General features: G+C 39.6%; 1 protein-coding gene across 1 annotated transcript in view; it reads left to right on the forward strand.

Annotated features, from left to right (window-relative positions):
- Positions 1–14,056, forward strand: part of RBM17 (RNA binding motif protein 17) — a 39,452-nt gene that overhangs the window by 2,026 nt on the left and 23,370 nt on the right. The window contains exons 2-3 of the mRNA XM_079771852.1: positions 8,174–8,311; positions 11,621–11,737. Coding sequence (XP_079627978.1) covers positions 8,189–8,311; positions 11,621–11,737 — 240 coding nt within the window. The 5' untranslated portion in view covers positions 8,174–8,188. The remainder of the gene's footprint in view (positions 1–8,173; positions 8,312–11,620; positions 11,738–14,056) is intronic.

Below are 14,056 nucleotides of genomic sequence, written 5' to 3' on the forward strand. Positions count from 1 at the left end.
CTCGTAGCTCCAGCTTCGTCTGGAAGGACATCTGGTCTAATTAGCATATTATGCTTTTATTATTATAGATAAGAATTGGGGGGGAGGAATTTTTGTGCGTTCCCAAATGTAACTTTATAAAGTGGATTTCGTTTTTTTAATTTTTAGAAAGGAAGGGGAGAGAGAGAAACATTGATTTGTTGTTCCACTTATTTATGCATTCATTGGTTGTATGTATCCTGGGAATGATGAAATTCACTTGCCCTGGCCAGGTAGCTCAGTTGGTTAAAGCATCATTCTGATATGCCCAGTTTTAGCATTACTGTTTTGGCATATCAGAACCATGCTTTAACCAACTGAGCTACCTGGCCAGGGCAAGTGGATTTCTTTTTACCTGGTTTGTTGTTGTTTTTAAATGTGTTTTTTATATTAGAGAGAGCGAAACATCAATTGGTTGCCTCCTATACCCACCCAACTGGAGATTGAACTGGCAACCTGGGCATGTGCCCTGCCTGGGAATCGGTGCACAGTTTAATGCTCTGCCAACTGAGCCACACCAGACAGGACTTACCTGGTTTGTTTTAAATTACCTTCATGATCCAGTGCTAGTAATCCCTCTAGTCTTTCATAATAGTAAATTGTGAAGGATGTTCTATTATACACCTAACTTACAGGTGACTCTCGTGGACTTTGTTTGGAATATACTCCAGCCTATGTTATTTTGGTAATAATTGAGTCTATGAAAATTAGTGCGAATATTAAACTGTAACAATGGTATGAGAGGTGGAGGTATAGTGAAATTTTAAAATTCTTTAAAAAGTCATTGTAACTCTTTCTATGAGGCAGATGCTTTGTGTTACTTATATTTTTTTGTGGACATCAACGTGCATTGCACCTCCTCTTTCTTTCTGTCGGTATATACTTCCCATATTCATTTTCCCTTCATGGTACCTGAATATCTATTTAGTGATAAGAAGGCCTCTTACCAAGCTTGCTTCTTGAGGTGCTCAGAACTCAGGCCTTGATTTATTATTAGTTGTATGGTTGTAGTATTTTTTTGTCCCATTAATTATAGTATACTATTTAAAATTTACCATACTTTTATCAAATACCACTTACCATAAGTTAATATCCTGAAAAGGCAGATCTGCAGATCTTATCCTATATAATAAAAGTCGACTGAATGGCAGAATGACCAGTCGCTATGACGTGCGCTGACCACCAGGGGGCAGATGCTCAACGCTGGAGCTGCCCCCTGGTGGTCAGTGCGCTCCCACAGGGGGAGTGCCGCTCAGCCAGAAACCAGGCTCACAGCTGGCGAGCGTAGTGGCGGTGGCAGGAGCGGGAGCCTCTCCTGCCTTTGCATCAGTGCTAAGGAGCAGCGAGCCGAGCGGTAAGGAGCAGTGAGCAGGCAGGTAGTAAGGAGCAAGGGGTCCCGGTCTCCGGGGAGCAGGCCTAAGCCTACAGGCGGACATCCCCCGAGGGATCCTGGACTGCGAGAGGGTGCAGGCCAGGCTGAGAGTCCCCCCCCCCCCCTGCAGTGCATGAATTTCCTGCATTGGGCCTTTAGATGTTTCATAATAATGTGATTTAAGTAGGTACATTAACATTTTTTATCCATTCACGGATATAATTAGAAAATATTTATAAAGCACTTACAATTTTCCAAACATGGTTCTAAGATAGAGATACAAGGATGAAGTAAAAAACAGCCCTTATTTGAGGCATAACATGTAAAAGTTGCCCAGATCCAACTATGTTCAAGGGAAACATTGGAGATAGAGCCTGGCCAGTGTGACTCAATGGTTGAGCATCAACCCATGAACCAGGAGGTTACTGGTTTGATTCCAGGTCAGGACACATGCCCAGGTTGTGGGCTTGATCCCCAGGACACGGCAAGCAGGAGGCAGCCGATCAATGATTCTCATCATTGATGTTTCTGTCTCTCCCTCTTCCTTCCTCTCTCTCTCTCAAAATCAATAAAACATCTTTTTTTTTAAAATAAAAAAATTGAAGATAGTTTTATGTATGAGTAGTAGTCACCAAAGGCTTCCAAGATGCTCTTGAAAGATAAATAGGTGGGATACTTCTGAGAAAACTTCTTTCATGTTCTTTTTCTGCCAGTGGGGCATTTTTAGAAAGCATAGTTTGCCAGCTTAGGTAGACTCTTGAAAAGTCATTGTTCTAGCAGAACCATGTTTACTGTGTTTGTTCTTAAATGGAGCATATATGAAAGATATGTTGACCAAAAGGTGGAGTTACAATAAAAAAATGAAGTAAATAACAGGTATGTTAAGTTGTAAAAATCAGCTCTTTGTATTTGCATTTGATCCTGGCTTCTTAAGGTATATCCAAATGTTAGAAAGTGCTGCTGTTTTATTTCCTGGCACAAGACTTCATGAAGTAAATGTGTTATATCATCTGAGTTAACATCTCAGCTTGAATTAAGTTCAGGTCCTGGCTGTTTGTGAGTGCATTTGTTACATTCAGTGGTAGCAATGGGGAGAATGAACAAATCAACTATGATCCTATATAATAAAAGGCTAATATGCAAATTGACCGAACAGCAGAATGACTGGTCAATATGACACGCACTGACCTCCTGGTGATCAGTGTACTCCCATAGGGGGAGTGCCGCTCAGCTAGAGGCCGGGCTCACAGCTGGCGAGTGCAGCGGCGGTGGCAGGAGCCTCTCCCACCTCTGCGGCAGCGCTAAGGATGTCCGCTAAGGATGGCCTGGGGAGCGGGCCTAAACCGTCAGTCAGACATCCCCCAAGGGCTCCCGAAGGGACCCCCCCCCCCCCGAGTGCACAAATTTCGTGCACTTGGCCTCTAGTATTCTATATAATGAAAGCCTAATATGCTAAGTATCCGGTCGGCTGTTCAACCAATCAAAGCATAATATGCTAATGATATGCTAAGGCTGCTCAACCACTTGCTATGACGTGCACTGATCACCAGGGAGCAGACAGTCGACCATCGACCAGTCGCTATGACGTGCACTGACCACCAAGGGCAGATGTTCCGACCAGTAGGTTAGCTAGCTGCTGGGGTCTGGCTGATTGGGACTGGGTGAGATGGGCTGGACACACCCTGGAGCCCTCCTGTGGTCCCTCCCTGGCTGGCCAACCTCCCATATCCCTCCCCAGCCCTGATCGTGCACCGGTGGGGTCCCTTGGCCTGCCCTGCACCCTCTTGCAATCTGGGACCCCTTGGGTGATATTGGAGAGCTGGTTTCGGCCTGACAGCAGAACGACCAGTCGCTATGATGCACACTGACCACTAGGGGGCAGGCGCCTAATGTAGGAGCTGCCCCCTGCTAGTCAGTGCGCTCTCACAGGGGGAGCACCGCTCAACCAGAAGCTGGGCTCACAGCTTAAGCCGTCAGTTGGACATCCCCCGTGGGCTCATGGACTGCGAGAGGGTGCAGGCCGGGCTTAGGGACTGTCCCCCCCACTCCCCCGAGTGTATGAATTTCATGCACTGGGCCTCTAGTTTTGTATAAGTGCTTAAAACACCTAAAATTAAAAAACTATGCACACCTCTTAATGAATAGATGCAATAAAGCGATGTAAAAAAAATTACATAAAGGGAGGAAAACAAGGAATTAATGAGAATGGGATTCAGGTTGCTGCTCACCCCAGGGCCAGGGAAATCACTGGAATGGGATGGCGTGGGGGGAGGGGGTGGTTCATATGAGTTGAGTATAGGTCCTTGTTCAAATCCTATGTCTGTCTTGTTTTGGGTGGTAAAGTCACTGATGCTTGTAGCAATATAGTAATTAATTAAAAGCAGGCCATACATGCATGGATGGATGATGAATGTGTTGTTGCTGTAAATAATGCAGTCCAGTAGATTTGTTGTTTTAATAGATTTTTATTGATTTCAGAGAGGAAGGGAGAGGGAGAGAGAGATAGAAACATAAATGATGAGAGAGAATCATTTATCAGCTGCCTCCTTTACGCCCCCTACTGTGGATCAAGCCCACAACCTGGGCATGTGCCCTTGACTGGAATCAAACCTGGGACCCTTCAGTCCGCAGGCCGACTCTCTATCCACTGAACCATACCAGCTAGGGCAGTCCTGTAGATTTGAAGTCTAGTATAAACAAGAAAGCTCTTCTGCATTTACTGTCATGCTGAGATCTGATTTATGAGCACTTTGTGGCAGAAACTAGGAGATGATGCTAAGATGACATCAGTTTTAATATTTAAAGTGTTTTTGAAGGTTTTGAGAATAGAAGCAAGGAACTTTAACATAAGATTTTGCTGTATAATGATTTCTGAAGTTTGCACATAAAGGTGAATCAAATGGAATTGTCAATAAACCATCTTCAATTTAGAAATAGAGACAGGAAGTATGGTCTCATGAAACTTTATTAATTCAGCCATGAAATCCTTGTTAAATATTGGATTTTTACATGAAAGAACTCGGTTGGTGGTAGAGATGCTCTACACCAGCAGTCATCAACCTTTCGGACCTCTCGTACCACCAGTGGTTGGCGACCACTGCTCTACACTGCTTGATTTTCTATTTTTAACTCCAAAATTTGGGAAAATATTTCTATGAGAGATTATTCTTACAGGTTGGGAGATGTATGAGAGTTAATTAAACAACAGCCTGTTATTTTTCACCCCCTCCTCATTGTGGCTTCTTCCTCCCTTTTACCTAGTCTTTTTTTTTTTAATTGTAGTAAAATATATATAACATAAAATTTGCCACTTTCACCATGTTTAAATTAAAGCACAGTACTGTGGCATTAAGTACATTCACGTCATGAGATCATTACCACCATCCATCTCCAGAACCTTTTGCCTACCTACTCTTTCTAGTGGAATTTGTGGGCATTGTGTGGTTTCACTGCTGATTCATGTGGCTGAATAGACTTTATTTAAATATTATTTCAACAAATGTTTATTAATTGCCTGCTCTGTGCCAGAAATTGGAGATGCAAAAATGAATAAGCTAATTTTTCCCCTTCATCGTTTAGTGGGCATTTGGTTAACCTGTTTCCATTTATAAATACCTTATCTCATGAAGTTCTCAAGTTTTTGGTGAAGAGATATTAGAAAAAAGTAGAGTTTGGGTTGCAAACCAATATTGATCGTAAAAATTTGTCTTTATCTTTGTAATCTCCCAGAAAGCTTCTTTTAAATTTATTTCCCAGAATGTGATAGTCTTCCCTTGTCTTTATAAGAATAAAGACAGACAGAACAAATGAACCCATAGTTTTTACTAGTCTTTGGTTTGGTGACCAATTGGATGAAGAGGGCTCAAAAAAATTAAAGTAGGATAGATGAAAGATACATGGACATTTCTGAAGTACATTTTTTTTGTGTGTGTTTGTTTTATCAGAGGAAGGGAGAGGGAGAGAGAGATAGAAACATTAATGATGAGAGAGAATCATTGATTGGTTGCCTCCTGCATGCCCCCTACTGGGGATGTGCCCGAAACCAAGGTACATGCCCTTGACCGGAATTGAACCTGGGACCCTTGAGTCCGCAGGCCGACACTCTATCCACTGAGCCAAACTGGTTAGGGCTGAAGTACATTTTTTTGAGAACCACAATATTAAGCCAGACACTCAACACAGCATTTTTTTTTCTTGCTGTTGCTCTGAGTTTTTTCAGATTAAATTTAAAGTTTAAGGATATCGTGTCTAAATTTTAATTTAGATAAGAATGATTAGTGCTGAATACCAGGTAGGCTAGGGGAAAGTAGACTCCAGAGGGATTCCCTCTAAAGCTTTGAAGGCAAGGTTGTATTTCAGCCATACTAAATTAAGAAATGGAGTTCATTACTTTTTCTTCATTTAGTTTTAGTGACTCAAGTGTAACGTGACAAGGCATTGCCAAGTTCCTGAATAAAATGTTCACTGTGTCTGGCACTGAAGGCAGTGGGCATTTCCCTGGATGTGCTCTCTAGGAAATTGTACATGCTTCTATCAGCTAAGCTGATGAGTTGTCACAGAAGCCTTAATGTAGGCATCTCTGGATTTTCAGGTCATTCATTGGAGCAGCCCCCAGTACCCTGGACTCTGCTTTTATTCATCCTGCTTCTGTGCTACCTTGGGGCCCTTTCATTAAGAAATAAAAACAGAGCTTTTAGGTAATCTGAGGGTTTGAATATTGAGAAGCAACGATGTAGTGGGGCACTGATTTCCAGGCAGAGAGAGCTACAATGCTCAAAACCAGAACAGCTATTCTGAGGGAATAAAGTTGGTATCTACCCCTGTCACCTCCCACTCCACACAAAGTGAAACCAAGGTCAGCTAAAGCAGTGGTCAGCAAACTCATTAGTCAACAGAGCCAAATAACAACAGTACAACGATTGAAATTTATTTTGAGAGCCAAATTTTTTAAACTTACACTATATAGGTAGGTACATTGTTATTAACTTAATTAGGATACGTGGTATTTTGTGGAAGAGCCACACTCAAGGGGCCAAAGAGCCGCATGTGGCTTGCAAGCCGCAGTTTGCCGACCACTGAGCTAAAGTGTTGGGGAAGCGGGGTCTTACAATACCTGTCATAGAAGGGTAGAGAAGTAAGCATATGCCTGAGAGAAATTTTTGCCCTTGTCAGACGTAACCCTGGGGGGAATTTCCTTCTTGTCTATGTCTCTTTCTCTTCCTGAGACATAGACACAGGCAGAACAGGTTTTGTATAACAGTTTTTAAAGCAAAATGCTGTCTGGGCCTGGAAACTGTCAGACTTTTGGATGTGTTCATAAATAGGAAGTTACCTATTTGCAATTTAGGGATTTAAAAAAGTTGTTTTCCGTCTGAGAAAGATTATATCTTATTTTGAGAAGTGGGTCATGTTGTGGGTTTCAGAATGTTAGGGTTGTTTTTTTTTAAGTTGGCAGTAGGGATTTACTTGCAAGGGCTGTGGTGTTCACCTGACTGGGTTTGAAATGACTTGGGGCAGGTTTATCTCCTGAAGTCTCACCCAGTTCCCCATCTATAACCTAGTTCTAGGCTTCCTCAGCAAATACTGCATTTACAACCACCTGCCCAGATAAGGTTTAATAAATGTTAACCATTGTTGTCTTCTTTTTTAAAAATATATTTTTATTGATTTCAGAGAGGAAGGGAAAGAGAGAGAGAGAAACATCAATGATGAGAGAATCATTGATCAGCTGCCTCCTGCATGCCCCCCACTGGGGATTGAGCTGGCAACCCAGGCATGTGCCCTTGACCGAAATCTACTCTGCAGGCTGATGCTCTATCCACGAGCCAAACCAGCTAGGGCAACCATTGTTGTCTTCATTTTTGTTGTAATCTTGTATTCCTCTATTCTGCAGGGATATTGTGTGTTGATCATTCACATGTAGATCGATTATCTCTTTGTAACCAATGTCATGAGGAAGTCAGGCTATTTAAGATCTAACCCTCTACACTTCTCTTAACAAGCAATAATAAAATATATCCTTTGGTTAACCTACTTCTGTGAGATCATTTCTTTGTGTTTTTTTTAAATTTCTAAGCATATGTTTAAATTTTTTTCTCTATAAAAGGGTAGCTAATTGTGCTGAGTGAACCTAGTGTTTTTGGGAGGCTTCTCCTTTTTGCTATTGAGACCAAATAGAATTTTAAAAATTGGATATATGTAATTAATAGTGTCCTGAATCTAGAACCTTTCATCTTTAGCTCATTATATGCTGTAGAACAGACTGGTTTCACTCACGAATTCCTTGACCACATGATCTTATTAATTATAGAACTTCATTTTTAAAATAATACGTGCATATTAGAAAGGACGCTTATTAGTGATATCAAATGTCTTGGCTTTTGTCCAATGTTCCTGGGCTAGGGGATCTCTTTAAATACATTTTACCTCTACAATTCCTTGAAAATGAGTTATTTTAACACAAAAAGATTTTTTTATTTGTTAATCCTTACCCAAGAATATTTTTTCCATTGATTTTTAAAGAGAGTGGAAGGGAGGGAGGAAAGAAAGGAGAGAGAGAAAGGTGAGAGACACAATTGATTGGTTGCTTCCTGCATGCACCCCACCTGGGGCCGGGATTGAACCTGCAACCCAGGTGCATGCCCTTGACTGAGAATTGAACCCATGACCCTTTGGTGCATGGGCTGACGATCTAACCACTGAGCACACTGGCCAGGGCAACATGAAAAGATTTTAAATCTTTACTGTATTTTGCATTTTCTAAACCCTCCCCTTGCCTTTCAGCATTAAACTGAAAAGATGTCACTGTATGATGACCTGGGAGTGGAGACCAGTGACTCGAAAACAGAAGGCTGGTCCAAAAACTTCAAACTTCTACAGTCTCAGCTTCAGGTGAAGAAGGCAGCTCTTACTCAAGCAAAGGTAAGATAAGCCCACAGTGTGAAAGGAGAAGTCTACAGAGCAGGTTCCTCCTTAGATTAAGAGTAATATGATTTTAGCTTGCTCTGCTGCCTTTTTATTGATTATGTAGGCTTAAACATTAATGGGGAGAGAGGCTCTATGTAGAGAAGAATAAGGAGCTTAGGGTCATTTTGCTCTTCCCAATTCCTGGGAATAGAACTATTTCAGGGATTCCAATGGAGAAAGGTAATACTCTTGGTTTCCAACAGTGGTACAGGTTTTCAGACTTCAGTATGTCTAAGATTACTGAGAATTTTGTTAAAATATTGCTTCGGTGGTCATGTTCCTGATATTCTGGTAAATTCTGGTTCTAGGTTGGGGCCCATGGGCGTTTGCATTTTTTGTAATATTCCTGCTGTTAGTTGTAGGTGGTTTGGAATCAGCACTTTGAGAAAGGAAGCTCTGCAGTCATTAGTAAGCTGTAATAATGAGTTTGTGTTATTGAGGGCTCAGATTGGTTGTGAATGCGTCAGGTATATGTAGTGCGGGAGTCATTGTTTTGTTCTAGTTGTATACATGTTGGGCATTGGCTGCATCCTTGAAATTATTCAACATGTAAAACATTAAAAACATAGGTGCCCACTGGATATTTGATATTAAAATGTTACTGTCAAATACTTTTAGGAACAGAAAATAGAAAAGCAGAATAAAAATATTCTAGACATATACAAATTAAAAACTACTTGGGATAATTCTTTATTACCAGTTTAAAAATTGTCAGCTTTGTGAATTACTTGTAGCCAATCTTTTAAAATCCTAGATAATTTGTTTCTTCCTGCCTAGTACTTTAGGATCACTTTCTCTATCCAGCCAGTGCATAATTATAAATAGGTTAAAAATCAGCTTGAATAAAATAAAACTGAGAAAAATAGATTCTTCCAAAAAGAAATATATTAAAAAACCATAAAATTTATGGATAACACACTGATTTTTCTGTACCATTATTTTACTCACATGGAAAGTAAAGAATTGGGTGCTAATAAGCTAGGAATTATGTTTTTATATGAAATCTAGACTCTTAGACATCCTCTGTAGTATCTGCTTCAGACTGTTTAATTTATGCTTATCATCTTTTCACTTCCCCAAATACATTAACTTCAGGAAATCTCTTAAGATTTCAAATAGATTTTATAATCCATCAAAATAAAGAGTTGCTTATGAAATCATTTCTGCTAACTTTCTAATATCTTTTGCGATTGCTGTGTGAAATTAATATTGTGTTTCTCATTAAGGGAAGTGAAGATACATTTCATTGATTCTCTTAGACTATTTAATTTACTAATTAATTACTCAGTACCAGGTTGGCATAACCAAATCTGTAAAGGTATTTGGTAGAGAAAATGTTACCTACAGACTGAAATTGTGGTTTTATCTGTGTCTCCATTTTAAAAACATATATCAGCCAAAGCCGGTTTGGCTCAGTGGATAGAGCATCGGCCTGTGGACTGAAGGGTCCCAGGTTCGATTCCGGTCAAGGGCATGTACCTTGGTTGCGGGCACATCCCCAGTGTGAGGTGTGCAGGGGGCAGCTGATCGATGTTTCTCTGTCATCGATGTTCCTAACTCTCTGTCCCTCTCCCTTCCTCTCTAAAAAACCAATAAAATATATTAAAAACATATATCAAATAGAAAAATGTATGATTCTGATACCACTCCCCTCCATTGTCCTTTATTTTATTTTATTTTATTATTTTTTAAAATATATGTTATTGATCTTTTACAGAGAGGAAGGGAGAGAGATAGAGAGTTAGAAACATTGATGGGAGAGAAACATCAATCAGCTGCCTCCTGCACGCCCCCTACTGGGGATGTGCCTGCAACCAACATACATGCCCCGGACCTGAATTGTGCCCCGGACCGGAATCGAACCTGGGACCTTTCAGTCCGCAGGCCGACGCTCTATCCACTGAGCCAAACCGGTTTCGGCCCCTCCATTGTCCTTTAAACTTTGGTTTTTACCTTGTGAATTGTAACTTATTGATTGGATTACATTTATTTGCTTGAAATGATAAGTGATGTTAAATTCAAGAGAGATGGTGGCTTATTTTGAGCCTTTTGTAGTGATTGATAACAATAAAAATGTATAACACTTTAAAACTGCAAAGGGAGAGGGAAATTAAATCTTTAAAACCAAAAGATCAGGTAGACACCTCTGTATTCACATGGTCATGATTAGCATCATTAACAGACAACCTGAGTTGTGTGCCTGCTGGGGTGAAGTAGCATGAAGCACACCACCTCACCTATGACATATTCTTGCCAAAGAGCACTGCTCTAACCTAATCAAGATTTAACTTAGTTTTCAAGAATTGTAGGGCATAGATGAATAAGTGAAACTAGACCACCAGGAATTTATCAAACAGATATTAGAATGTGCAGCATTTTACAAGACAGTATCAGAGGAAAAAGAGGAGACAAAAATGATGATTACAATGATGACAGCAAGGAGGGAGATTTTTCCTAAGTCAGAAGACTTAAAAACCAAATGCATTGTGAACTTTTGGTAGGATCCTGGTTCAAAATAAAATCAACTATTTAGAAGACATTTGAGGGACAGCTTGGAAAACCTGAATATGAATTGGATAGGAACTGATACAGGGTATTATTGATTTTATTAGGTAATAGTGTAGTGGTTATGTAAAAGGATGTTCATAATTTTAGCTGATTAAGGATAGTGTCCTGTGTCTTCAAATTTTCTTCAAATGGTTCAACGTAAAATATAGGTGTAAGGTAAAACAAATACGATAAAATATTAACAATGGTTGATGGTATATGAATAATCATGTTTTCTTTAGAAAAAAAATTTTTCTGTAGGTTCATAATAAAATAGGTAGGGCAGGATTTTATATTCTACTGGGAGGGGAAAAAACTCTCATGTTTTGCCCAGGATATAAAAAAATACCCATTCCTTGTGAAAGATCCACACTAGTCAAAGCATAATATGCTGTTATAGATTTGCCCTCCAGGTCAAAGGAGAATCCATTGTAGAGATGATTTCACATGCAAACTTAAATAAAACTGACCAAGTTTACTATAAGTCTTTTACAGTGGAGAAAATTTGTTTTGTTAAAAAAAAAAAGCCAATGAAATTAGTTTGTGGTTATAGTAATAATTGAATTAAAAGGCTATTTTAAGATTATGATTTTCTTGTATCCGAAAGGTTCATTACAAAGACTCCCCCAGCCCCCAGCCCCCCCAAAAAAGCTTTGTTATAAATAGTATGAATTTTAATTTGAAGCTTCAGTAAACTCTGTTTTTCAATGACTTTAGAGCCAGAGAACAAAACAAAGTACAGTCCTTGCCCCGGTAATCGACCTAAAGCGAGGCGGCTCTTCAGATGACCGGCAGATTGTAGACACGCCGCCTCACGTAGCAGCTGGCCTAAAGGTAAGCCCGTCCTCTGACCTTGACAGTCTTTCCTGCTAACTGTATGTCTTATTTCATGCATATGTCACTCTGGACACGGTCTCTTTAGTAGATGTTTGCAGCCTAGTCAATATCATTTTCAACTTAGTTTTTACCTCTGTTTTATCAAGTTTGAAACATTTAGCTATTTAAAATAGTTTATTATAGAATAATCAGAAACTAGAGATATTCGAGAAGAAAAACAAATGACTTCAATCCTACCCAGAAGTTAAAAACTTTAGATTTTGGAATATCTTCCCATTCTATGCCTCTTCTACCTACTGTTTCCTAATTTACTTATTTTGCTTAATATATTGGGACTATCTATCTCTGTAAAAAAGTATAGGACTGTATGTTCATATTAATGGCTTTACTATATTCCCTTGTGAGGGTATACTGTAGTTAAATTTTCTTAATGCTAGATATATAGTCTTCCCCCCCCCCCCCCCCAGTTTTTGCTATCATAAAGAATATTAGTATTCATTGTTTTGTTGTAGATTAAAATAAGGACAATTCTACTGTCCTACCCTTTATTATCCCAATAATTTTGCATAAGCTTAAAAACTAAGAAACAGACATGGACAGTTCTATAAATGGGTTAAGTGAGGATAAGGAAGATCTGGGAAAGGATAATTCCAAATCATAGTTAAAACTACACAAAATGGGGGGCAAATGAATTAAACATAATATATAGTTAAAATTACACCCACTCTTTAGATATATACACATTTATTCTTCTATAGATGGCAATCAAATAATATGACTGCGGTAGTTTAAACATACCAGGCGCACAGGTTGCTTGATGAGAAATGACCAAAGGTTAATGATAGAATATGCTATTATTGCTAACTATTTCTTAGCAAGGTACTCTTCCTACCACCCCCTCCCCCCCCCAAAAAAAAGGACACAGTTCCAGCCGCATGCCCTTTCCCTTCTTTATTTAGTTTCTCATCCTCCTCAGTTTTGACTGTTCTGGTTTGGAATTCTTTCTCCCCTCCCCCCCCCCCCCCACCTTGCTTTTATTCTCAGGCACAGCATAGCTGAAGCTCTTGGTAGGATTTCTTGGCTGGAAGAACTGATACTACTACAGGCTAATAGTCTGTATAGAGAGACGGGCACCCCACAGTGGAGATGCTTTGTGGGGGGTTCTTAGTCACTTAACATTTTTTCCCACAAACTCAACACCTCTAAGTTTTTCTAGCTATATCTACTCAGAAGCTGATTCATCATCTTCTGTTATTGTATATTGATTCTAGAACCTATAATATTGTTTCCACCCCCAAAAATCTAATCAATAAGCATTTTTTCATGTTATGTAGTTTTTATAACCAGTTTTAATTTTTTTAGTTTTAGTAGTTTTTAAATTTATTTTAGAGAGAGGGAAGGAGAGGAAGAAACACTGATTTGTTGTTCCACTTATTTATGCATTCAGTGGTTTATTCTTGTACTAGTATGTGCCCTGACCAGGAGCCTTGGTATATTGGGCTGCTCTAACCAACTGTGCTACCTGGCAGGGTTCGTAACCAATTGTTTAAAGAATATATACTTTTTTATTGATGTTAGAGAGAGAGGAAGGGAGAGGGAGAGAAACAGTGATGTGAGAGAGAAACATCTATTGGTTGCCTCTTACTAGTACACGCACCCCAACCAGGGATCAAACCCCTGGGCATGTGCCCTGATCGAAAATTGAACCCACCACCTTTTGGTGCATGGGGACAACTTTCAACCAATTGAGCCACACCAGCCAGGGCATAACCAATTTTTTTTTTAATTTAATAAATCTTTATTATTCAGATTATTACAATTGTTTCTCCTTTTTTCCCCCCATATCTCCCCTCCACCAGGTTCCCACTCCCCCTCTGCCCTTACCTCCCCCCGCTGTCCTCATCCATAGGTGTATGATTTTGTCCAGTCTCTTCCGTACACCCCACACAGACATCCCTTTCCTCCTGAGAATTATCAATCCACTCTGATTCTATGCCCCTGATTCTATTATGTTCACCAGTTTATTCTGTTCTTCAGATTTTTAATTCACTTGACTTTTAGATTCACTTGTTGATAGGTATGTATTTGTTGTTCATAATTTTTATCTTTACTTTTTTCTTCTTTTTCCTCTTCTTAAAGAATACCTTTCAGCTTTTAATATAATACTGGTTTGGTGGTGATGAACTCCTTTAGCTTTTTCTTATCTTTGAAGCTCTTTATCTGTCCTTCAATTCTGAATGATAACTTTGCTGGGTAGAGTAGTCTTGGTTGTAGGTTCTTGCTATTCATCACTTTGAATATTTCTTGCCACTCCCG

The sequence above is a fragment of the Cnephaeus nilssonii genome (assembly GCF_951640355.1).
Source record: "Cnephaeus nilssonii genome assembly, chromosome: 1".
Lineage (NCBI taxonomy): Eukaryota > Metazoa > Chordata > Mammalia > Chiroptera > Vespertilionidae > Cnephaeus > Cnephaeus nilssonii.